Genomic DNA, 27,872 nt, shown 5'->3' on the forward strand with positions numbered 1-27,872 from the left:
TCAATAGTTTCACTCCAAATTGCATTCAATTTCGACGTACTTGATCATGGTACTCACCCAAAAAAAAAAACACAGCATAGCAGCATACATATCAGGCTATGACTACTTGATTAAAAGTGTTAATCTCTGAGATACAAGTTTACATTACAAAACTGCTTTTAGAAACGGCCCTACTTAATGGAAGTAGAAACCAACCTAAAATTGGAGCTATTTCAACTTCCAAACCCTTTAATTAAGTTTGCATTATACCAATTTCACAAGTTTCAAATCTTGTACTTATAATAAAGCCGGCTGTATCAGGCAGTTAATTTCTGGAAAGAAGATTTTGTGTGCTGTAGCTGCAAAACAGACAAGAGGTCATGCCAAGTTTCGTCGAGCCCTTCATCTACCTCGAAGTCCAGGAGCTTCTTCTGTCTTCTGTAGAAATCCTCAAGCAGTTTGCTCTAAACAAGGGCCATATGGGAAAAATGTTAAGAATTCATTTGAAGCAGTATATATACATGTCGATACAATAGACTTGCAAGAAGTTTTTACATACTCCCTGCACTTTCTATATAAAGTCGTTTTCCATATTGACACAGAAATGCCCAAAACATTAAGGGGAATTTGGTTCACCAAGAGGTAGGGGAATGGAATCGGGAAAGGGAAACGAGGACAAAGGAACACGATTCTTGTTTTTTTTTTTTTTTTTTTTTCTTCTTGGTAACGAGGAACATCTCTCATTAGCAGCCTAGGGCGATACACCTTTGAGAGACCGAACCCCGAGAGATACGCGATAGGACGGTAAGCCGGCACTCTTTTTTAACAGACCCCGAAGGTCCCCGTGCAATAACCGCATACTGCCCATGATATTGCCCATGCAGGGAGTCGAACCCAGGACCTCGCAATTCATGCCATTGCATGCTTTGAGGGTGACCCGCGCTCCACTGCACTCACAGCACTTGGTTGACACGATTCCCTTTGATTAGCCTACTTGTTTGGTTACTTTGGTATAGAATAGGAAAGAGATGACAATAATAATCCAAACCAAACTACCCCCACCACAAAAACACACCAACCACCACCACAACGGCATAACCACTGGTGCTAGCTGCCTCCTTATTCCCACGTGACCGGCACCCTTTTCCCCACTCCATTTCCAACGTCGTCAAAACCCCCTCCCGTCCGTCGAGCCCACAACCCCCACCCTGGAAACCAATTCAGCATTACTCAAATGCACATATTAACAGTACACGTATGCTAGCTAACTACTTGTGAAATTTTCTGACCACGACCCACCCCACCACTCTCAAATGTCATGTCTTATGTTACGAGTTATGACTTCTTTAAAGCTACTTAGCAGCTTACCTGCTCTGCATATGTGCGAAGCTTCTCTCGCTGAGCAGCTTCAGATAATGATTTCATTTGACTGACTTGCGGATGAATACTCGGACCATTTACCAGTTTCCTCTCTACTTTACCAGTTGTTTTGAAATTCAATACCAAATCAATGTCTACAATCTGGTCAAGAACCTCCTGCCATATAAACATAGTCCACAATAATTGGCGACTAGAAATCATAACTAATCAAACAATTAGAAAATAGTGAACCTTGAAGCTAAATTATCTCCATTTCTTAAGAATTGACAAGGCAAGCTAAAATATACTCCAAAGACATTCAGGCAACTGATGCAGTATGAATTACTCTAGCAAAATGCCAAGTCCCTACCGATATACTGGAGAAAAAACGGAAAACAGCTCTGATGTTTTCATTTCTAAAGCAATTCAATAGCAGTGAAAATGAGATTTTCTTATATTCAACATCAATGATATGACGAGGGTGTTCCTGGGTTATAAAGTTTTGGCTAATAGGCATTTGAAGATACCAAAATGGAATTCAAACTCAAAACAAGTGTTGTCTACCTGTTAGGTTAGGTGACCAGCTTTTAACAGAGATTTCTATGATAAGTGCTTGCTCAGATAGAACAAGAAAAATAGTGCATGGAACAAGAATGATTGAAGTGAGTTTTTCTGTATTTGGCTATGAACCCCAAAAATTGTCAAATTAAGAGACAGGAGGTGATATACACGAAAAATAGTGCATGGAAACCCAAAAGTGTTGCAAATTACTCTAAATAGTTAATCAATTTTGCATGCATGGCTAAATTACAATCCGCAGAGGGAAACATAATCATACAAAAAAGCAAAACTAGGATGTGTATGAACTCACAGCTTGCATCAGTGTTCTCGGGATACCATCCAGAATGAATCCAGATTCCCCTCTATGGTACCCTTCTTCCAGTCTCTTTGATAGCAAACCAAATATTATATCCTCTGGAACAAGCTTCCCTTGGTTCACAGCATTCTTAATCTACATAAGAGATAGGGGAGCCATAAGTTAGACACCAAATTTCAACAGCAAAAAAGTTGGATTACTTTTATACAATGATCAAGCACAGTGGTGTGAGGACTTGAAAACGGGAGATAAATACAAGGACATGGGTTTTCCATTATTACCCTTGTTATAAGCAAGCTAGATATAGTGCAGGTACGAAACACATGACCAAGATTAAAGTGCCTCAAAAAAAAAACACAATATTTCAAGATGATCCCAAGATGAAAAATGACTTGAGAAGAATTGCATCGAATGATTGCTACTTCACAATAAAAAGAAGCACAACCAGTTGGCTAGACCATTTTATTTATTCCATCTTAACCTGGAAGGCTAAAACTAAAGAATAGCGTGTCTTTGGCTTTATTGAAAATAGCAATAAGCACTTATATTTTTCTTATGTATACAACCAAGATTTAAGGCACTGAGGGCACTGAATTCTAGGGACAAAGTAAAAGCAGATCATTATCTTTTAAGGAGTTCGCAAAGAGTAGGGATAATGTGGCGAAGTGAAGAGCAAACTGCAAGAGCTACAAGAAAATAAATCCGAAAATCCCTTAGTAGTGCGCCTTGATAACTATCCTATGTAATTAACTTAAGAGGTACATTTGTTAAATTCATGAAGCGAGCTTGGAGAGGAGAAAGAGTCAACTCCATTAGCCCAAACAGTTACAACCTGAAACCAATTGGTGGTACAAAGGGTAATTCGAGGTCCCTTAGAAAGAACGGGATGGGCCAAACATAAAGGTACAAACTAGCCTCACTCAAATGGCAAATAGAAGTTTAGTTTAAATCATCATACGAGCCAATTGATGATAGGAGGAGGAGGAGTAACTCATTGGTTTATAAAGTAATCAACTTCTCTGGGAGCCAATTCTCAACAGCGTTTAAGGCGCGTCTTAGGAACGATTTTTTTAAACCAAGGAATACAATTCTAAAACTTGAACCTTTAAGGAACACTTAAATACCAAAAACCGAAACGTAAATGTTAGGGTTTTTGGTACAAATAATATAAAAGTGCAAAGACACACAATATTTTGTTATGGACTTAACCATAACCCAACCTTGTATTATTATTCTTCAACCTTAACAATAATACAATCAATCCTCGAACACTTAGCTAGTAGCTAAGATTTCCAACTATGCTTAAGATATTAAGCATACACTCTCTTTTATCCACATGACTTATGACCCTTATTTATATTGTTGGAGTTATGCTCCAAAATTAGTTAGAATAAGCTTCCTATTATTTAGTTAATTAGAGACTAATATGGTTCCTATTAATATGGCATTAGGGTAGTGGTCAAATGATATTTGTTAACAAAGTGTTAGTGGCAGTTGATGTTAGACGTGGGGTTACTCCACTAGTTTAGGATATTTTGTTTAGTTTGTAAGCCTATAAAAGGCGAGTAATGCATTCGTTAATAATTGAGTTCGTTAACCAGTAAAACGTCTCCATATGATTTCACTCTCCTCTTATATTTTAAGTCTATCATGTGGTATCAGAGTAGAGAGTGTTGAGACGATTGTCGCCTCCACTCAAATAACCAGGTTCGATTCCCGAAATGGGGCGAAAAAAAAAATGTTTGAAAGCAAAAAAAAAAGCACATTTTTTGTTTGAGTTACAAGTGAGCCAAGCAGCACTTGAACCGATTTATTTCCGCATTAAAAAAAAAATGAGAGAGAAGGAGGGTGAATTGCTTAAAAAAAACGAAAAAATGGTGAGAAGTGCACCATAATTGAGAGGTAGAGAGAAGTGCTCTATCAAATTTTTTTTTTGTGGAGAGAAGTGCTCTATCAAATTTGTTTTTTGTGGAGAGAAGTGCTCTATCAAGTTTTTTTTTTTTTTTTGTGGAGAGAAGTGCTCCATCAATAGGAGGAAGGGTAGTGAGAAGTGCTCTATCAAGATTTTTTGGAGAGAAAGTGCTCCAAATGAGAGTTGGTGATGATGTGCATCAACAAGAAGGTGACGCAAAGAAGTGCGTCACAGGGTGAAGACAAGGGCTTCATTAAGTTAGATGGAGAAAAGTCTATTTGATCGAGCAGTTTACGTTTTATGGAGTCCAAGCAAGGAGACTCGGTTTATGTCTCGAAAGGAGACTATATTTAAAGTTGGGTGTGGAGCCCAACATGTGCGGGTGTGAGATCGCATACCGTTTGAGGATAGATTGCTCATCAATAAAGATAGAAGGTGCACTAACAAGACGGTGACGAGAAGTGCGTCACAAAGTGAAGACAAGGGCTTCACAAATTGAGAAAGAGAAAAAACTCTACGAAATGTTGGTTGATGACAATGGGCATCAACAACAAAATTGATAACAAGAAATTAAATGCATCACAGCGTGAAGAAGTCATAGGGACATACAAAGTATGAATTTGCGAAGATAAGTGCTTCATGAAACAAAAGAATGCATGGAACTTAATCACATGGTCATCAAGGCAAAATGTTTGTCATCTAAGAGATTAAAAGAGGCCCGACTAATATTTGAAAGAACGTTACAAGACTAGTTCTCATAAGTCATAAGTCCGTGCCAGGAAAGACGTGATAACAAAATTGGCTCGGTATAATATGTCGAGCGTTATATGTTTTCGATCCTACAAATTTTGGATCAAGGGGTGTGTTGGAGTTATGCTCCAAAATTAGTTAGAATAAGCTTCCAATTATTTAGTTAATTAGAGAATAGAGACTAATATGGTTCCTATTAATATGGCATTAGGGTAGTGGTCAAATAATATTTGTTAACAAAGTGTTAGTTCCCAACAGTAAAGAAATAATTGAACGAATAATAAAAATACGAGTAATAAAATCAATACGATACAATGGCCGTCTACTAGTAGTAATAAATGCTCCATCCATCCAATCATTTGATTACCTTTAAAATTCAAATACGGTCACGAAGAATAATATAAACCATAAACAAATGGCTTAGGGATTATGTAATATATATTTTATTTATATATGGTGAAGTACGGGTTGAATATAGACAAGCGTTATGGAATCATATGAGTTTGAAGGTTTTGGACCTTTCTCCTTTGTTGCTAATTGGAGATTTCAACCAAGTTGAACTGTTTGCAGATAAGCTTGGAGGTACTGATTTCATTCGCGGTCAACATGGAAAATTAACAATGGCCTTACGGAAGTTCCTTTTTTTGGTCCTCGGTTTACGTGGATGAACAACCAATACAACGACAATTTTATAATGGAACGTCTTGATCGTGCTTATGCCAACCAAGAATGGTTTACTCTTTTCCCATCTACTTCAATTTTGCACCTTCCTATTCTGGTCTCTGATCATGCACCTATTATTCTCTCAATGTGTTCCGATTCAAAACCTCGTAAGAGACCATATCGAATTGATAATTGGTGCTTATCTTACCCTGAGGTCCGTGACATGGTTTCACAAGCTTGGAAAACTCCTTTCTTTGGATCGATCCTCTATGTTTGTGCTGTCTCGTAAATTGTCCACGGTTAGATGTGCTATCTTGCAATGGGTTATAAATCATCGAATTTCTCATGGGATTAACTGGTCGGAAATTGAAGCTGATTTGGATTTAACTACTACACATATTGTTGATGAAACATCGGCATCTTCTTTTCTGCATCTTCGATCCTCTCGCTTACAAATGCTGCGCAATCAACGTCATTACTGGGTCAACGCTCAAAAATTAAGGCCGAGGTTTTGGACGGGTTTCCTACACGCTTTCTTTATAGCCGTGTTAAACAAAGAGCAACAAAACATCGGATTATGGCTCTTCGATCTGCTGATGGCGTGTGGTTAGAATCACCTGAGTCTGTTACAAATGAGATCGTTAGTTATTTCAAGAATTTGCTAAGTTGCAACAACTTACACGGTCCTCCCAGTCCCGTGGCGGCTTTGCATTCATGTCTTAATGGACTTGCTTTGCCCAAGCTAGGACTCGTTGAATGCTCTTTATTAGAAGCCCCTTTCTCGGAAACTGATATTCTGCATGCTCTCCGAGGTATGGATGCATCAAAATCTCCAGGTCCGGATGACATTACACCTAAATTTTTTCAAACTTTCTGGCCTGAGATAGGACATCTAGTGACTTCGGCGCTCCTTCTTTTTCTTAATTCGGGCGTCATGCTGAAAGAGTGGAACAACACCATCATTGTTCTTATACCAAAAACTGACAAACCGGAGTTGGTCTCGCAGTTTCGACCGATTAGCCTTTGCAATGTCATATACCGTTTGGCTTCAAAGTGTATGGCTAACCGTCTCAAATTGGTAATTCCTTCTTTAATCTCCGACTCCCGGCAGGCTTTTGTTCCTGATCGTCATGTCTGATGGATGCCTTATTGCTCATGAAATAATGCATTACATTAACAAGACCAAGAAAGGCACAAATTGTTACTATGTGATCAAGCTAGACATGCATAAAGCGTTTGATCGGGTGTCCTGGCACTTCCTCATGTCAGTTTTAGATCTTTTTGGGTTCCCTATGTCTTGGCGTAATCTCATATGGGAATGCATCTGTAACCTATAGTATCATGATAAATGGTGAACCTTCTCCTTCCTTCCATCCTTCTTGTGGCCTACGCCAAGGCGATCCTCTATCTCCTTACTTGTTTATTATGTGTGGAAATTCTATCTCACCAACTTCAAGCAGCTGAGTCCCGTCACCACATTCTTGGACTCAAGATTTCTCGGTATGCTCCGCCTCTTTCGCACCTTTTTTATGCTGATGACGCCTTCATCTGCTGCAAGGCAACGCCTGCTTTCTTTGAGGCTATCCGAGATATTTTTCAGACTTTTGAAACTGCATCTGGTCAGATGATTAATCTTCAAAAATCTTTTATCAAGTTTAGTCCCAATTCACCGGAAGATTTCAAGTCCCATATGACCTCTATCTTGCGTATGAAAGCATCTGATTCCTTTGGTACATATTTGGGTGTTCCGGTTGACCTACAGAAATGCAAGAAGAATGCTTTTCATGATATCCTAGACAAGGTTACCACACGCATCTCGTCATGGTCTTCTCTTCACTTGTCTCAAGCTAGCAAGTTCGTTATTATAAACTCTATTCTTCTTGGTTCTCTGGTTCACATCCTTGACTCTTTAATTGCGGCTTTCTGGTGGAGTAAAAACTCTTCTCGAAGATCTATTCACTGGCTCTCTCAGCCGCACTTGCATATTCCAAGAGATACGGGAGGACTTGGAATTAAATCGGTAACCATTCTAAGTCAAGCTTATCTCTTGAAAAAATTTTGGCTACTTCATCATAGACCGGCTGGTCTTCTTGCTAAATATCTCACACCAAAATATCGGAAAGATCTGCCCATCCCGGATCAGAAGTCCAAAGTTACACAGTCTTCTTTTATGTGGCAAGGTATTTGTAAAGTTGCTGCAAATTGCTCTGCGGCTTTGGCTTGGAAAATTAGCAATGGGAATTTGGTTAGTCTCCTGTCTAGTCCATAGGTACAAGGGAAATCACCAGGTGTCCGCCATGACCACCATAATACCAGTCCTACACTTTCAGACTTGGTGCACGAAAATGGATCATGGAAACAATCAGTTATTTTTTAGCTCTTTGATATTTCAACTGCAAAAGCCATATTGGCTATGGAGCCACCTTTAATTGGAGCTGATGACTACCTTTACTGGGAGTACACTGAGAATGGATGCTACAACATACGCTAAGGCTACACATATCTTTTATCTCAGCTGGGGACAACTTTACCGCAGTTAAGTTTTTTCTCTTGGAAATTGATATGGCAATTTTATCAATTTCCGTTTTCAAGTAAATTTCCTCTTTTTATCTGGCGGATTGCTCATCAGATAATCCCGACTATGACAATCTTAGCTCATAGAGGAGCTCGTCTTGACACTTCTTGTCCGATGTGTCGATCTGAACTGGAAACTCCGGAAAATTTATTCCGCTCTTGTGAGGTCATTCAGCATATCTGGCGTTCTTCGTCGCTTGGCATCCAATCTATGGCTGATCCAACTGTCTCGTTCACCCGATGGCTTGCTGATCATATTTCATACCTTCATCGATCTTCCTCCACGGATTTCAGCTATTTGCTTTATTTCTTTTGCATCTTGCGCTCCATTTGGCTCACCCCCAACTCCATTGTTTTTGAAGATCATAAGCTTGAGCCTGAACGGATACTTCATTTAGCTGAAGCTTTACACCTTTCACATTCACGATTGCCTTCTCTCCGCCTTGATGATGTCCAGTCCCGACAATTTTACCTTACGGCAGGTAATGCTTTTTCAACTTTCAAATTCCCCACTCTTTACAAGATATCCGTCTGCAGGAGTTAGAATGGATACATGGCTACTGTTTCGACTGAATCTTGCTTGCCCGAAATCTACTATTTGTGAGCATCATCTCCCTTTGCTGCTTACTCTCAAGCACTGCTTCAACTTATGACGACTCGAGAGTTCCCTACTTCCACTGATGTTACTTTTGCCGTAACATCGCGAAAATTATGTTCAGTTCTGGTCTCTCAGAGGCCAGTCCCAATAGTTGCGCGTAATTCATTACGCGAAATTCGCGCACAGCTTCGTCTTCATCACAACTGGACGGTTAGCCTTGCTACTGGTTAGAGTGTAAGCTATTTTCTGTACCTGTAAGACGTTTTATTTTTTTTAATATAATGGTTTACAATTGTCGAAAAAAAAATAAACAAATGGCTAAGACAAACGGAGTAAATATTTAACCAATAAAATGACTGTTTCACGAAACTAACATTACGAAAACATTGAACAAATTCGCAAATGTATATACCTCCGTTTCACTCATTTATTTACCTCTTTTATTCTTCGTCTGTCTAACTTATTTATTTATTCTGCCTCAAGAGGTATTTCAATCAAACTTAAACAAATGACCGAGTGGTACCTGTTGATAGACAGAAGAATGAGGGTGAAGCTCCTGAAGAAGAAGAGACGCCATAGAAATATGAGGAACATCTAGAAGCTTCGACAACTTCTCCGCATAAACACTTTTCTTAGCACCAGGTTGACCAAGAACAACCCACTGTACACCTCTCCTATTCCTCGATCCTTCTCTATCCCCCATCAGATCCCCACTACCCCTACTCCTCACCGTCCGATCATCATACTCCTCATAATCATCGTCGTCGTACTGGATCGCAACCGCGGATGAGGATCCGAATAATCGCGGTTGGATTAGGGAGGTGTACCGAAGTAGGGATGGTCTTGCGCGTAGGGTGGCGAGGCCGGATGCCATGGCAGCAAGGTTGTTTTTTTAGTGAATCGGATCTTTACGGTTGATAACAGTAATTCCCTCGTCGCGGGTCGGGGGTGACGGCCGCTAGGATGAGAGAAGGGAAAGAGGGTTTGGAAATGTGGGGTTTGACGAGGTTTTTAGAGAACGGGTTTCGAGTGTGTGGTTCACGCGTGTTTGGAGGGGTTGGATGTTGTGTGGGAGTGACGTGTGTTTGCTGACATTTTAAGTGGCCTGGAAATTGGGAGTGTAGGGACTTGGTAAATGTCAGATTTGTTGAAAACAGCATGAAAATGTTGGCTTTTTTTTTTTTTTTTTTTTTTTTTTTTTTTTTTTAATGTGATATTCGTATTTTGTTGAAATGAAAGGTCATTTTTTAAAAATATTTAAAAGCACCTTTATGAGTTTACTTTAGATTTATAAATTTAGTTTAGAAAAGTATAGATTTTATAAATTAAGTTTTATCTTCCACAAGTTTAATTTATAAAATTTAGATCGTTCAGAAAATGGAAGTCCAAAAGAACATTACTTTATTTATTGAAGAAGTTTACGCGTAAGGTGTTCAAGAATGGCTTAGAGCCTCAGATCGATAAATTTGATATTTTGATTCATTCGGGTCAGTCGACACGATCTTGTCTAAAACGGTTACATTTCAACCTCCGTATCCATTAAAAACATATTGATCGGTTTACGGCCTGGTTCAAACTCAAAAATAACCCTAAAATATCCCTTCATATCTGAACCTCACTGATCTCCGATTTTGGAATATGCGATTGTCCGTTTAATACCACAGATTTCAGAGTATAGAGTACTCGGTCGAGTGGGTGGTACTCGGTCGAGTGGGTGATACTCGACCGAGTGTGACATCGGGTGTTCTGAGTCAGGCTTCTGACTTAGGTGCACTCGAGTATGTCTGGTACTCGATCGAGCGCCCGGTCTGGTATGTTTTATCGCGCGGTTTTGATTTAGAGGAATTTATAATAATACGTGTTAAGCAGTTTCCAATTCATTTTTGTAATACCCTGTATTTTAAGGTTTGATTAGTGGTTAGTCAGACGGTGGAAATATTAAAATGTGCTTTTAAATATATTTTATAAATAATATTTATAAATGGTACTTATAATTAGTGATTATGCTATGAGACAGAAATAAGTAATAAAATATTGAATGAGTCGGGATGGCGTTGACTTAGGCGTGTGCATGGGCTTGGGCGTGATTATGGGTTGACTCGAGAAAGGTAAATAAATAGTGACGGTGTTATATATTAATAATAGTAATAGCGATAATAATATTATAATATATTATTGGTAGGTTTCCTAAAAACTTTCTAAGTTGCCCTACCTTCTACTATAAATACCCCATATACCCCATACATTAGATTTTATTCACAAATAAACAACAATAATTGGTGAGAGTGGGAGATCTAAAAGGAAGGAAAAAGGGGATTCATGTTGGTTATCGTGTCAAGGTAACACTACTACAAATCCAGGTAACCACAACGGCCCTTTAACAACGTTTATTCATGAAAATCACCAAAAGACGTTGTAGAATGGATTGCGCGAAATTTTACTAAACTTAATTACAACGGTTATGTGTTGTTAACCGTTGTTATTGGTTTTAACAACGGGTCAAACTTGCACAACCGTTGTTAATATAAAAACTAATAACAACAGTTTACTCTGTAATACATTATAACCGTTGTTAATAATTTGGCGCAAAATTAGTGAAAAGTAATTGCAACGGTTATATTAGAACCCGTTGTTAATACTTTTTAACAACGGTTGTCAAAGGAACCGTTGTTAATATATTATCTAATGACAACGGGTTTATGTGTAATAACCGTTGTCAATACTTTCAAGCAAATACCACAATATATACCACACAAACACAGATCATTTCTGACCCGAACTCAAAAACACAACCACACTCTTTCTCATCGTCTCTTTCTCATCGTCGCTTTATCATCTCCGTCACTGTTGTTGTCATCATCTCTTTCTTTCTCTAATTATCAGGTATATATCTATCGCTTTATGGTTTTAGGTTTTGTCATCTCCGTCATTATTGTTCTCTAATTATTTTATTTGCTGTGTTTTTCTCCGTCATTGTACTTTCTCTAATTATTCGCTTAGTTTTTCTGCGTTTATTAGTAAAGCAAATTAAATAAAATAAAACAAAGAAGATGATGGAGAGGATAGTAAAACAAATCCACATTTAACATACATAAACTTAATTAATTGATATATATACATAAACTTAATGCATTGCTAAACATACATTTCTTAGATGTTCATATAGGGATGCATTCTCTTCTATGAGAATCATCCTCTCCTCCTTTGCTATTTGGAGGTTTCGTTCCGCAGATGCAATATCTTCATATAGCTGCATTATCTGCGGCTCTAACAAGCCATGTTTTTTGGCCCCTTTGAGTGCGATCCGAGCTTGCTCAAGGAAGAGCATGTTCTTCCTCTCGATTTCCTGCAAGCGGCGTATGAAACTTTTGTTGTACTCGGTCATAATGCATGTTGAACGAATGGTATCATTCATTATTGAAGGAAGTTTGGAGTTTATTAGGTTTTAAAGATTTAGGGTTTGGAGTTTAGGGTGGAGATAATGATATAATGGATTGGTTATTGAGATAGTGGAATGAATTTATAATTAGTATATGTGTCGTTTGAGTTGTTTTTTAATTAACATGTTTAGGGTTTGATACTTAAATTAATACGAAGTATATTTTTATTTAGGAAGTTGTGTCATATCCCTGCTTCAAATCTTATAACCCTTCGCATTCCATATATTGTGTCCTTTCATGCAGGGATTTTGACAGTAATAATGCATCTAGTAATATATAATTAATTGATGCAGGAGGGATTTTGGCAGTAATGCTTTGTATTTTTATTTTTTTTAAAAACAATAACAACGGTTATTTAAAAAAAATCCGTTGTCTTTAGTTATAACAACGGTTTTTTTCTATTGTAACCGTTGTTATAACTTTCCCACCAAAAATTAGTCACACTTTCCACAACGAATGACTCGTAACGACAACGGTTTTTAACTGTTGTTAATAGTTTTCACAACGGGTTTCTTAAAAAAACCAACCGTTGTTAAACCCTTTAACAATGGATGCTTTAACAATGTTCGCTTTTTTATATAACAACGGTCTTTAACCGTTGTTATACCCTATATCTGTAGTAGTGTAAGAAACCGTCTCATAATTTAATATATGTTAATACTATTTTACATAACTCGCAAATTAAACCACCATATGACTAAGCTTTGACCGTGACTTCTGCCATGGACCACCAAGGGCGTGACCGGACCTCGTCTGACCACCGTGACCGACCTAGGGGTTGGGATTTAGGGGTGTTTGTTATGGTTGTTGTGTCGGCTAAACCAAGGGGGAAACACGGGTTTGACCCATGCCGTGTTTAACTGGAACCCCAAATCTGGGTTAGGGTGGCTCAGGGCGGAGAGTCGACCACTTTGGGTAGTTGTGGGTGGTTGTTGCTGGGGTTTTGCGCGGTGGTTGCCGGAAGTTCGTGACTTAGGTGTTTGTTGTGGGTTTGTGTTTAACCGAGTATATACTAGGCTAGATCTAACACCTTGCTTGACCATGGACGGAGGCGCTGCCAGTGGACCCACCATGGGTCATAAGAGACCACGGTGGTGAGCAGTGGTGGTGTGTACACGGGTTGTGTGTGTGTGTGTGTGTGTGTGTGTGTGTGTGTGTGTGTGTGTGTGTGGTGGTGGTGATCGTTGTTATTGCAGCTAGGGCTGGGGTTTTGACAGCCGTGTGTGGGTTGTTGGTGGTGTCAGGTTGAGCAGGAGACCACCGTGACTAGGTAAGACATTGTGTTGGTGCACGGTGGTGATAAGGGTGATTGTAGCCGTGGTTTAAGGGTCGTTTTGAGGGATTACACGGGTGGAATTAGTGTATATTGGGGACCTTGGGTTAATTATTTGAGACGGGTTTTGCGGGTTGGTTAGTGGGTTAACACGGGTTGAACATGGGTTTGGTTTGTATGGCTTGATACGGGTTTTATGTTATTAAATTACGTAATAATGTAATTAATATAATTAAATTATAATTAGTTCAATTGTTTTATGTAATTAGCTAGTTAGTAATTGTAATTATTATTTATGTTAGGTGACGACTTTGTTAAGGATTATTATTAATTGAATTTGCTTGGATTGCGTTAATTAGGATATTTGCTTGTCAGGTAGGATAACTACTTAACTCGCCTTATTATTAATGACTTGTGCAATTTATTATGTAATGTGAATTTGATGGATGGATGGATTATTAGATGAGGTGTATTATAATTGTTGGATGCCTCAGCTTCGTGTCTGAGATGAATTGGTTGGTTATTATTATTTATTATTATTGTTGCATATCATTTTCATTGGTTACCTCATACTCGTTATGGGATAAATTATTATTATTGTTGCATATCATTTGCATTGGATACCTCAGACTCGTTCTGGGATGATTATTACTGTGGCATGGCATTTGCATTGGTTTCCCCAGGCTGGTTCTGCAGGACTTGCATCTGGGATGAGTTTACCTCAACTTAAGGTTGGGATGATTGCATTGTTTTCCCCGGGCCAAGGATTGGCGGGATGAACGGGTGTTTTGTGTGATGAGCTCAGCTGCATTGGCATATCATATCATATCATGCATTTTTATTTACTTCATCTTATATTGTTGTTAGTTATTTTACTCAACCGTTTGGTTGACCGTGTATTCTGTAAACACATGTGATGAACCAATTACTGGCGAGCAGATTGACTGACAGGTACTTGAGATTAGCTGACTCGGGAACATGGGATGCATGAGGATTTCGGCCAGTCTACTTAGAAGTTTAGATCACGTAGTTTTATTTTTCAGTTCGTCTATTTCCGCTGCGAGATGTAATTAATCTTTTTTTCAATTTATTTAGTATTGGTTAAATTGTAATAAAACCTTAAATCGCTAAATTTTATATAAAGTACTTTGGTTTGTTTTACTTTGTTATTCACTACTTCGGGCAACCGAGATGGTAGCAGTCCTTTTTATTTGGGAATGTCTTACTAAAGGCTCCTAAATAACTGAGGATGTTACAATTTTCACAAAACTCAACGACGCTCTAAACCTCCTCTAATCATCTTCATCATCTCCAAGCATGGGTTGATCGATCGTGAGTCCTTGTATCTCGTTTTTCGTGTTGATTCCATTGTTAAGTCTCTATCGTTTTCTTAATCAGTATATGGTTGTCATTAGGTATTTATGCAAACCCTAGATTGGGTTAATTTGGGGGTATAGATCGATTGTGATAGTTTGTGATTAGTATTATTTGTTTACCATTGCTGTAAGTGACGATGTGGTACTCATTGTGCATTTGTATGATTGGCTGTAGTATAACGGATTGCGAAAATGTAAGGTTTCCTTACTCAGTTGCCTGTGTAATTGATTATAGGTGGTGTGGTTGCATGATTATTATTATTGTGATGTGGTTGTAGCATGATTAGTTTCTGGTTACTGATTGTGGAGCCATTTTCGGGAGATGGTTCTAACCCCATGTTCGCCTCTTGTGGCTTCCATCACAAGGGGGATGTGCACATTAATGATCTGGATTCGCTCGTTGCGATAAGTGGGGCTTAGGTGGTATGGATGCGGTCCCCATTGGCGGTGTGAGTTACCTGTTGCGATGGGTAACCTGGCAGGGCTACACACCTTAGTGTGTAGTCGGTTACTGGTTACTTAGAGTTTGGAGGATTTTGTGGTTACAGATTGTTGGGATTGATCTTGTTTGGTTGCTTTACTTATATTGGTTATGCAGTTGACTGACCTCGTTTAATGTTTTCAAAACTGTGGTGATCCATTTGGGGGAATGATGAGCAGTGAGTCTAGCAGGTTCTGAGTTTGAGCATGCGTGGAAGTCGAATGGGTCAATAGTGAGATGATGATCAGTTCCATCTTCCGATGTGTCTTTAGCTTCTGTTGAGTCGTTATACCTTAAGTTCTTTTGGTTTTGGAGATTTGTATGTACCTTAAAGCTTAGTTATTCTAAACTTGTTTCATTATGGTAATTGTGATGCTTATTACTTCGGGAAACCGAGATGGTAGCTCCACTATATGATAAGGTGGTCCTTGGTAAAGCACTTTGGTTTATGGGGTGTTACAAAGTGATATCAGAGTGACGATTTTGGTACCTAAAACCAATGAACAAAATGAACATAGGGTGTCCAAATAAAATAAACCCGGGTAGGAATTGTTTGGAGCTATCGCAAAGGTTTGGGAGACATCCTAAGACCGCAAATTGACCCTCACAACTTCTAGTCAGTCACTACGGGGTGTGTCAAGGGGATCGTTGTGTGTGTGTGTGTGTGTGTGTGTGTGTGTGTGTGTGTGTGTGTGTGTGTGTGTGTGTGTGTGTGTGTGTGTGTGTGTGTGTGTGTGTGTGTGTGTGTGTGTGTGTGTGTATGTGTGTGTGGTGGTATGTGTATCTTGGATGGAAGATGTTGTGATGTAAATTGGATGGATATGGAGTAATATTTGTGTATAATATGCTGTGGAATGGTATGAAGCATATTTTGGTGTTTATTGCATGGCTTTTGGTACATAATTAGTAACATGTGAAATAGGAAGTGTTGGCACATACGTTATTAAGAGTAAGGGGTATCGTTTTGGCATGACTCGACCGAGTGTGGCAGGGAACTCGATCGAGTAGTGGGTTCTCGACCGATTCTCTGACACTCGACCGAGTTAGGGTATACGTGTATTTTTACAGTAGCTACTGGAAGTTGGTAACTCGATCAAGTATGGTGAGTACTCGACCGAGTACGTTTGGTACTCGATCGAGTACATCTTTCTGTGATTTCTGGTCAGCTTCTGGAGTGTTAGCACTCGATCGAGTACGTAGGGGAATGACCGAGTGGCTCGTTCTCGACTGAGTTGTCTTTGGATACTCGACCGAGTACCTCGTTGGGCGGATGTTGTTTTATTTTGAGTCGTAGGCTATGTGCTTACATTTGTCTTGGGTCTTAATGCATTATTTTACCTACATGTTGGTCCTGATGCATAAGTTACCGGATCTTATGAGATGGAGACTACACCGTTATAATGGGTATCACTACAAGAAAAACGCGGGTTACTGACGGCCCTACCGACGGAAAAAAGAGGCCGTCAGAAAACACGGGTTACTGACGGATGTGTGACGGAAATTCCGTCAGTAACGTTTCCTGACGGATATCCCGTCAGTATCTATTGGCGCGTTGACCAAGTCAAAGGCGCCAAAAAAGCTGTGACGGAAATTCCGTCAGTAATCCCTTAATACTGACGGAATATCCGTCAGTGGGCTTCACACGTTAAATTGGAGTACAGCTAGAAATCATTTTAGCCCACTGACGGAATATCCGTCAGTTTTTACACAATCCTGACGGAATTTCCGTCAGTGGGCCGAGATATTTGAATGCTTTGTTGATGACAGGCTGTCACAATTATTGGCACCACTGACGGAAATTCCGTCAGGATTTTGTAAAAACTGACGGATATTCCGTCAGTGGGGCCAAACTTTGTGACGTGTAACGTTTCTGAATTATTGTCCTGATAAATGTGCCAGTGACGGATATTCCGTCAGTGTTTTTAATATACTGACGGATATTCCGTCAGTTGTTTTAATCTACTGACGGATAATCCGTCAGTAGGTCCTTTTATCTCAACCACGGGAGCATCCCGTATCACTTTACCAATTTTTTCCCCCAAATTAAAAATCGCCAAACCCTCCTCCACCACCTTAAAACAAGACACCACCACCACCCTCCTCCACTTCCGGCGCCGCCACCACCACCAACAACACCACCACGCTGTCGCCATCACTATAAGGTAATTTTATTTGTTTTTCTTCTTTTCTCCTTTCTCTTTTTCCTTATTCTTTAATTGTTTTTAATTTTTTTTTCTCCATAGCCTCCCACCGCCACTACTACCGCCCTTGCCGCCCCCCCTGCCGCCACCCCCTGCCGCTACTTCCCTCTTTGTCATCCTTCTTTTTCATTTTTTTCTTTGTTGAACTAATTAGGTATTTTCTCTTTTAATTTTTTTTTGCTTAATTATCTTAATTGAATTAGAATATTAGTTATTGTTTTAATTACTGTTGAATTATTGTTGATGTTGATGCATGTTGACTTAGGATAGAAGCCAATTTTGTTTAAATGTATGTTGTGACGGTTTTATTGTATGCATCTAATTTTTTTGTTAATTAGATTATTGTTAAATTTTGTTAAATGTTAATGTTTTTAAAATGATAATTAGACTAGATATGTAAATTGAAAAATTATTGATGTTAGTTTTTAAAATGATAATTACACTAGATATGTAAAATGAAAAGTAAATCATGTTAGTTTATGTTAATTGAAAAAGTAGTCATTGTTGTATGTTTTGTTTTTAATATTGTTAAAATTATTGTTCATATTGACCTAGTACCCGTTCAAAAATTACTCACTAGGAGTAATTTTTGAATAGTCCCCGTTTTGGGACTGTCTTTGTACGTTTTAAGTCACTTAGGTAGTAAACATGTGCTTGTGATTTGTTAATGAGAAATACAATATTTATATTGGTTAAAATGTTAAATTATTGTTTATTATGCTTGATTTTGATTGTTGTTAGGTTATTATCTTTTTTAATGACATATATAAATGTGTAGATATATAATAACATGAAAAGATTAGAACGGCAGTGGATGTATGAAAGATTAGACGAAAAAAAGAAACCCAAGAAAGCATATGCAGAGGGGGTGAAAGAGTTTATTAAATTCGCGGAAGGAAGTAGTGAGTACAAGAATTTAGGTGAAATGAGGTGTCCGTGTAAGAAATGCAAAAACCTAGGTTTTAAAAGGAAAGCAGATGTTCAAATTCATCTTTGGTCGTATGGTTTCGCTGATAATTATTATGTATGGACGTATCACGGTGAGAAACTACCTAGTACAAATGCTAGTGAGAATCCTTGCCGTGAGTTCGTGGAAAATGCATTGCGTGATACTGTTGACCAAATTTTGGAGGATCGACTTAATCCTGATGACCTTAACGATGAATAAGTGCGTTATGAAACCCCGAACCCCCAAGTTTCTTCGTTCTTTAAAATGTTAGAGCAAGCTGAACAACCGGTGTTTAAGGGAAGTGATATGAGTTTGTTGCAAGCAGCTGCTAGGTTGTTATCACTCAAATGTGAGAACAACATATCTCTTAGATGCGTTAATGGTTTTGTGTCGTTCGTTGGTGACATAATTCCAAAGGAAAATCAAATGGCGCGCAATTTTAATGAGATTAAAAAAGTTCTGAAGGGACTCCAACTTCCCCATGAAAAGATTGATGCATGTATCAATGGATGCATGCTTTTCTGGGAGAAAAATTCTAATCTTGAAGAATGTACAAAGTGTCGTGCATCTCGGTATAAAGGTAAAAAGAATTCAAGTGGGAGGCGAATTGGAGTACATCTGGAAATCATTTTAGGCCACTGACGGAATATCCGTCAGTTTTTACACAATCCTGACGGAATTTCCGTCAGTGGGCCGAGATATTTGAATGCTTTGTTGATGACAGGCTGTCACAATTATTGGCACCACTGACGGAAATTCCGTCAGGATTTTGTAAAAACTGACGGATATTCCGTCAGTGGGGCTAAACTTTGTGACGTGTAACGTTTCTGAATTATTGTCCTGATAAATGTGCCAGTGACGGATATTCCGTCAGTGTTTTTAATATACTGACGGATATTCCGTCAGTTGTTTTAATATACTGACGGATAATCCGTCAGTAGGTCCTTTTATCTCAACCACGGGAGCATCCCGTATCACTTTACCAATTTTTTCCCCCAAATTAAAAATCGCCAAACCCTCCTCCACCACCTTAAAACCCGACACCACCACCACCCTCCTCCACTTCCGCGGCCGCCACCACCACCAACAACACCACCATGCCGTCGCCATCACTATAAGGTAATTTTATTTGTTTTTCTTCTTTTTCTCCTTTCTCTTTTTCCTTATTCTTTAATTGTTTTTAATTTTTTTTTCTCCATAGCCTCCCACCGCCACTACTGCCGCCCTTGCCGCCGCCCTCTGCCGCCACCCCCTGCCGCCACTTCCCTCTTTGTCATCCTTCTTTTTCATTTTTTTCTTTGTTGAACTAATTAGGTATTTTCTCTTTTAATTTTTTTTTGTTTAATTATCTTAATTGTATTAGAATATTAGTTATTGTTTTAATTACTGTTGAATTATTGTTGATGTTGATGCATGTTGACTTAGGATAGAAGCCAATTTTGTTTAAATGTATGTTGTGACGGTTTTATTGTATGCATCTAATTTTTTTGTTAATTAGATTATTGTTAAATTTTGTTAAATGTTAATGTTTTTAAAATGATAATTAGACTAGATATGTAAATTAAAAAATTATTGATGTTAGTTTTTAAAATGATAATTACACTAGATATGTAAAATAAAAAGTAAATCATGTTAGTTTATGTTAATTGAAAAAGTAGTCATTGTTGTATGTTTTGTTTTTAATATTGTTAAAATTATTGTTCATATTGACCTAGTACCCGTTCAAAAATTACTCACTAGGAGTAATTTTTGAATAGTCCCCGTTTTGGGACTGTCTTTGTACGTTTTAAGTCACTTAGGTAGTAAACATGTGCTTGTGATTTGTTAATGAGAAAAGAGTTTGGTGACAATTCCTTTAATGTTCTTTAAATACATATGTAGAGTAATTATTTATTCTATATTGCGTATTTGGAGAACGGATGGGAATTGCTGCCGAATTTTTTTTCTCATTAATAAATCACAAGTACATGTTTGCTAGTGACTTAAAATGTACATTGATGGGTTTAGGTTGGAGTGATAAGGACCCAATTCAAAGAAATACAATATTTATATTGGTTAAAATGTTAAATTATTGTTTATTATGCTTGATTTTGATTGTCGTTAGGTTATTATCTTTTTTAATGACATATATAAATGTGTAGATATATAATAACATGAAAAGATTAGAACGGCAGTGGATGTATGAAAGATTAGACGAAAAAAAGAAACCCAAGAAAGCATATGCAGAGGGGGTGAAAGAGTTTATTAAATTCGCGGAAGGAAGTAGTGAGTACAAGAATTTAGGTGAAATGAGGGTGTCCGTGTAAGAAATACAAAAACCTAGGTTTTTAAAGGAAAGTAGATGTTCAAATTCATCTTTGGTCGTATGGTTTCGCCGATAATTATTATGTATGGACGTATCACGGTGAGAAAATACCTAGTACAAATGCTAGTGAGAATCCTTACTGTGAGTTCGTGGAAAATGCATTGCGTGATACTGTTGACCAAATTTTGGAGGATCGACTTAATCCTGATGACCTTAACGATGAAGAAGTGCGTTATGAAACCCCGAACCCCCAAGTTTCTTCGTTCTTTAAAATGTTAGAGCAAGCTGAACAACCGGTGTTTGAGGGAAGTGATATGAGTTTGTTGCTGTAAGTAAATGCTAGGTTGTTATCACTCAAATGTGAGAACAACATATCTCTTAGATGCGCTAATGGTTTTGTGTCGTTCGTTGGTGACATAATTCCAAAGGAAAATCAAATGGCGCGCAATTTTAATGAGATTAAAAAAGTTCTGAAGGGACTCCAACTTCCCAATGAAAAGATTGATGCATGTATCAATGGATGCATGCTTTTCTGGGAGGAAAATTCTAATCTTGAAGAATGTACAAAGTGTCGTGCATCTCGGTATAAAGGTAAAAAGAATTCAAGTGGGAGGCGAATTCCATGTAAACCAATAACTTATTTCCCGCTTGCGCCAAGGGTACAACGACTATATGCAACCATGCACATAGCAGGTGAGATGAGTTGGCACTACAAAAACTCTCGATTAAGAGAAAGGGGACAATGGCACATCCAAGTGATGGAGAAGCGTGGAAGCATTTCGATAGAGAGCATCCAGATTTTGCAAGTGAACCCCGGAATGTTAGGCTAGGTTTGTGTACGGATGGATTTCAACTTTTTGGGCAGTTTGGGACGAAATACTCTTGTTGGCCCGTGATTGTGACTCCGTACAACTTACCTCCTTGGTTATGCATGAAGAGACAATTTATGTTCTTATCTGTACTAGTTCCCGGTCCTAAGAACCCGAAGTCAAATTTAGATGTTTTCCTCCAACCGTTGATCAAAGAGTTGAAACAACTTTGGGAAACCGGCGTGGACACCTATGATGTCTCTAAGAAACAAAATTTTCAATTAAAGGCTGCATTAATGTGGACGATCAACGATTTCCCGGCATATGGCATGCTTTCTGGTTGGTCCACAAGTGGATATCATGCCTGTCCTTATTGTCCAGAAAATGATCATAGATCTTTTTGGCTTAAAAATAGCTAAAAGGTTTGTTGGTTTGATTGTCACCGTGAGTTCTTAACACCTGATCATCCTTTCCGCGACAATTGTAAGCATTTTCTTAAAAATAGAAAAACTGAGAATCACATAGTCGCATCGAAACTAACGGGTGATGAAGTGTGGGAATCCGTAAAAGACTTGCCTAAAATAGTTGATGCTTCTGATAAAGAATTGAAAAGATTGAAAGATCAGAATGAAGGTTGGTGGAAACAAAGCATATTTTGGGAACTTCCCTCTTGGAAAACGTTCTTTGATTCGACACAACTTGGATGTTATGCACATTGAGAAAATTTTTTTTGAACAACTTATCAACACCATCATGGATGTACCAGGTAAAACTAAATTTGACACTAAGGGTAAAGAAGACTTTAATGAACTTTGCTATAAACGGACCACATCATCTAGGTTTGTTTTATCAAACGCGGAGAAAAAGGCTCTATGTGACTGGGTTGCTAACTTAAAATTCCCGGATGGTTATGCTTCAGATTTGAGTCGGTGTGTTGACCATAAAAAGATGGTGTTACATTCCATGAAAAGTCATGATTGTCATGTCTTTATGGAACGACTACTCCCCGTTGCCTTGAAAGAGTTGCTCCCGACAGGTCCTTGGAATGCAATAACTGAGATAAGCCAATTTTTTAGAGACCTGTGTACTTCTACGATTAGAGTTGATTCTATAGAACGTCTAGAGTCAAACATTGCGGAGATAATATGCAAGTTAGAGAAGATATTTCCCCCGTCTTTTTTCAATTCCATGGAGCATTTGCCTCTTCACCTACCTTATGAAGCGAAAGTTGGAGGACCTGTTCAATATCGATGGATGTATCCATTTGAGAGATTTCTTAATCATATAAAAAAAAAAGATTGGCAACAAAGCTCGGGTGGAGGGTTCAATATGCAACGCTTTTTTGTTAGAGGAAATTTCAAATTTCTGTTCTTTTTATTTCGAAGATCACATTGACACAAAAGCAAAAGACTTAGATGTTGGTGTAAATTCCGATGACCAGTTGAAATCTAAGTTACTTGAGTTATTCAATGATGACATGGGAACTACAACCGGAAAATGTATACGAGAGGTACTTAATCGAGAAAGAGTATGAAGAAGCTCATTTTTATGTGCTAAGGAACTGTGGAGATTTTTTAGATACTTATGAAAAGTAAGTTAATACTTCATCATTACTCAATTGTTTTTTAATTATCAAATTAGATCGAATTTATAGGTAATTAATACATAACTAAAACATGCTTTCCCTACTTATAGGGAATTCGAGGCACATATCAAAATCAATTTTCCTGATGTCACATCCTCTGATGATGTTTGGGCATCACATGAGAAAAGTTTTCCCAAATGGTTCCGAAATCAAGTAAGTGATGATACATTTTCTTTAAAATTGAACTATACATTTAGATTTCTTATTAGATATTGAAAAAAAATATAACAACTTAATTAACATTTTTTTATTCATAGGTTCATAGATTGAAGGATCGTCTAATAATAGCTTTAGCATTGGGTCCTAGTAACATGGTGAAGTCTTGGAGACGGTATTCCATCAACGGCTATAAGTTTCGAGCTTATAAGGAGGGAGTTGATGTTTCGAAGTCTACGTTAAGCAATGGGGTTTCTGTGAATTCAACTGAAGGGTTGGACTACTATGGAATCCTAAATGAAGTAATTGAGCTTTCTTATTATGCCCAACAAAGGGTTTATAGGGTTATATTGTTTAAATGTGATTGGCTTGATAATTCCCCACAAGGACTTAGTATCCATAAGGTTTATGGACTTGTAGATGTAAACGAGAAAAAGAAACTTCGTGGACATAACCCATTTGTGGCAGCTTTTCAAGTCGATCAAGTTTGTTATGCTCCTTATCCAACCATTAAGAAAGGTAATCAAGGTATTCAGTGGTCCGCGGTTTTTAAAACCAAGGCAAGATCACAAGTTGATGCTCCTATTGAAGAAAGTGTCTTTCAAGAAGATGTGGTTGTGAATGATCACTCAATTTCACCGATTTTGTTGGAAGATATAGAGGATGAAGATGTATACGAAGTGACAGTGGAAAGAGGTCAAGGGGAATATGACAGAGACGTCGAAGAAGAAGGGGATGAAGATGAAGTTAAAGAACTTATTAGATACGAAAATGAGGAATCGAGAGGAAGAAGTAGGAGTGCTTTTTTCGAAAGATGAACTGTTTTGATTTGTAGTGATAGTGATAGTGAGGAGGACTAGTTGTAATTGTACAATTATTAAACATTCAATAAAATTTGCCCTCCGTTTTTTATTACTTGTCGTTCTAGGCTATTTGGTTTTTTGTTTTATACATGTCATTTTAGCTTAACATCAATAGTGTGTTTCAATTTCCAAGGTTTGGTTATAAGAAACCTCTCAATTCACCCAATAAAATGCATTAAGGAAGAGGCAAGTGGTAATTAGTTCACGATTTTCCATAGTGTTTTTTTCAATTGTTTATATATACCTATGAAAATGGTTGTTTTGAACTAACGATTTTTTTTTTAACTAACAATTTGAATTGTTTACATGCAATGATTATGCCGAACATTTTTCGCCGTATGATTGGGAGCAATAGTAAGGCAAATGCATCTCAACAGAATCGGGAGGACGACGAGGTTGAGAATGAGGAAGATCCTGAACCTCCAACAACAAGACAAGAGAACATGCAGGTGACTCTCTCAGCGGCCCGTGCTCGGCCAGATCATTTTTGGTAAGTTTATGTTAATTTTTTAATTTTTAAAAAACTTAACATTTACAGTTTTAATTTCAAATATTTATGTGTTTTTCAGGTGGGATGACGAACCAATCAAGAAATATGTTACTTGGTCGTTCATCCGTAACACAAGAGATGAGTACTTCACTAGGTGGGGTGAAGCGAGTAACGCATACGATCGAGAAGATGTGGAATTACTTTGCGGTAATTATGTTTTTCAATAATAATTTTCTTAAGTTTATAATAATTTTCTTAAGTTTATAAGAATTTTCCAAAGTTTTATATAACTAATTTCACACTTGTTTTTGAAACAGACTCATGTAAGATCCATCGATCCTGGGCATGATCCTATTCCTGAGTGGCAGGCGAGGGTAACGAGGCGGATTACCACTCTTATTAATGGACTAAAATATAACAAGAAATCGCCAAAGTGGGTGCCTGCTAGTTGGTTGGAGAACCTTAGGAATAGGCCAAATGATCCTACTTTTGCCAAACATTCGAAAATCAACACGGCAAATAGGAAGTCGGGTGGGAAAGATGGGAAAGCATTGGGCACCCACAGTCTTGGTCGGAAGAGTTGCTCCGATGCTTTCAAGGAATTGGTAAGTATTGTTTATATTGCTTTTAAAAAGTGGTTAATATATATGATTGACAAATATATACTTGATTTTACTTGTTTCCATAATAATTCCAGGGTCAAGAGGCCACCCCCCACAAGATATTCATGAAGACGAAGAAAAATAAGAAGGGCGAGTGGGTTAACCCTCGAGCGGCTGATATTGAGGTAAATTCTTGTATTTAATTTAATATTTATTTTTATTACAAAGAACGATAATCTCTTTCTTATAAAGATAGGTATATATATATATATATATATATATATATATATATATATATATATATATATATATATATATATATATATATATATATATATATATATATCATTTCGACGATTTTCTATTTTTTTTGTGATTTCCAAGCGGAGATGAGTCAACCATTGCCACCTGGACAGTCTCCCGACGAGATTCGGGCCTACTACAAAGTCTGTAGGAGGCTTTGACGAGAAGAACCGGATGTTTGGGACCGGAGATACAGGGGCCCAAATATGGTATGATCTTCCTCCTAACAAAGCTGGCCACGGTCTTTCTCTTACGCTCCTAGCATGATTTCACAGCTTTCCACCCAAATGAATGATGAGCGAGCCGCTCGAGTTGCTCTTGAAAGACAGGTTCGTGAACAGGCTGAAGAAATGGCGGCAATGAGAAAGGCTTGGGCTGATATGCAAGCATCTCAACCCCCAAACACGTGTTCACAATTTACTCCACATAGACGGGATGACTTTGGGGGTGGTGATGACGGGTTTGGAGGTACTGGTGGTAGTTTTATTGAGCCTATAAACACTTAGAGCCTTTAAGTTAGAGCCTTTAGGTTAGAGCCTTTAGGTTAGAACTTTAGTTTAGTTAGTATTGTCGTCTAGTAGGGAGTATGAAAGACATGGTAAGACAATTCTCTTTCGTGTTTAATTTGTAAGACAATGTACAAATTTGACTATGTTTTTATGTAAAACAATTTGCGTCCCCTTCTATTTTGTTGTCTATTGATTTCCGCATTAGCGGTCGACGTGAAAATGGATTCCCGCTTGGCGGTCGACGATTGGATGTGTTTTGCAGGTTTTGTTTATATTGGAAACGATGCAAATAGGCATCGTGGGTCTGGGCAAAGAAGGTCATATTTGAAACGATGCAAAAACGCATCGTGGGTGGGCAGACAGTCTTTGTGTCCTTTCCTGTTTTTTTAATACATCGACGGAAATTCCGTCATTAATTTCGAAAAACTGACGGAATTTCCGTCACTGTTTTTCCCCATCATTTTCCCAGAATTAACAGAAACGTGCCACGTGTCTTTCAACTGACGGAAATTCCGTCAGTAAAAATAAAATCCTGACGGAAATTCCGTCACTACCCTCTTTTAATGTGATTTCAGAAAATTACGTGGAATGCCACGTGTCAGACAACACTGACGGATTTTCCGTCAGTAATGCAAAAAACTGACGGATTTTCCGTCACTTTTGACCTAAAAATAAAGACGGATTGTCCGTCAAATATCCGTCAGTATTTTGGAAAGCTGACGAAAATTCCGTCAGTACAGGTATTTTACTGGCGAAATGAACTGACCCTGATTCCTGACGGAATTTCCGTTAGGAAATTGAAATACCGACGGAAATGCCGTCAGTATGGCCTTAATTTTTCCATCAGTTTCCCGCGTTTTCGTTGTAGTGTATGAGTTTGGTAGGAAGGACATGTGGTTATACGTGATTGTGATGGATAGTGGAAAGAGGAAGTGAATTTGATGAGTTTATTGAGACAAAGAGCACATTTTGTGAGGTATGGTGAGTGGTATAGTCGTGGGCTTGAGTAATGTCGTGATAGGCGTATATAATCGAGTGGTGATGTGGGTGGTAATGTAAGTCCAAGGAAGGTGAGAATGAAAAGTTTGAAATGAGGATGTGAATTGCGGTAAATTGGGATATGTAGGGAAATTTGGAGGGAGATGATTATGACTATGTTGGTTGAGGATATGTGTAATGGAAGGTCGTGATAGAAAATGGAAAAGAATGGTGTTTAGTGAGCTTAGACTGATAGAAGCCGCAATGTGATTTGTATGTAGTGGTTGTGTTTGGGAATTTGGATTACTAAGAGGTGAGTCTAGTGTGTAATTCCTTGGAAAGTAACAGTATGAAGTGAATATTGGTTTTCTGGAGATGTTAAAGGAAGGAGTAATTAATTAAAGAGTAACCATTGATTGTTGGACTTATCAGTGACGTGTGTGAGTGAGTGACATGTTGAGAGAGATGGTGGATAAGAATGAATGAGAAGTTATGGATATAAGCTACTAGGAGTTGACTTTTAGAAGTAACGAGAAGGTAACTGAATTATTAAGGAGCCAGGTAGTAGGAGAGGTAGTAGGAGTAATGAGTTGAGTGGATTATGGGTGTTGTCGAGTGAAATGGGGTAAGAAGGATTGAAGGAAGTAGAGTGAATGTTCACAAGAGTTAAGGGGCATGAAGGTAAGGGCTCATGGAGGTGAGGAGTACTATAGTGAGGACCTGAGTTGAAGGTTATGTACAATATCGAAGTGACAGTATAGCCATGATTTTTTTTTTTAG

At 38.2% G+C, this 27,872-nt stretch overlaps 1 protein-coding gene across 1 annotated transcript; it reads right to left on the bottom strand.

Annotated features, from left to right (window-relative positions):
• Positions 1-9,782, bottom strand: LOC141633826 (putative adenylate kinase 7, mitochondrial). The gene is made up of 4 exons (XM_074446220.1): positions 9,236-9,782; positions 2,210-2,350; positions 1,348-1,515; positions 1-443 (listed from the first exon to the last, which is right to left on the bottom strand). Exons 1-4 carry the CDS (start codon positions 9,584-9,586, stop codon positions 297-299), a joined length of 807 nt encoding a protein of 268 aa, XP_074302321.1. The 5' UTR covers positions 9,587-9,782; the 3' UTR covers positions 1-296.
• Positions 9,783-27,872: the final 18,090 nt, after the last annotated feature.

The sequence above is a fragment of the Silene latifolia genome, chromosome Y (assembly GCF_048544455.1).
Source record: "Silene latifolia isolate original U9 population chromosome Y, ASM4854445v1, whole genome shotgun sequence".
NCBI classification, from domain to species: domain Eukaryota; kingdom Viridiplantae; phylum Streptophyta; class Magnoliopsida; order Caryophyllales; family Caryophyllaceae; genus Silene; species Silene latifolia.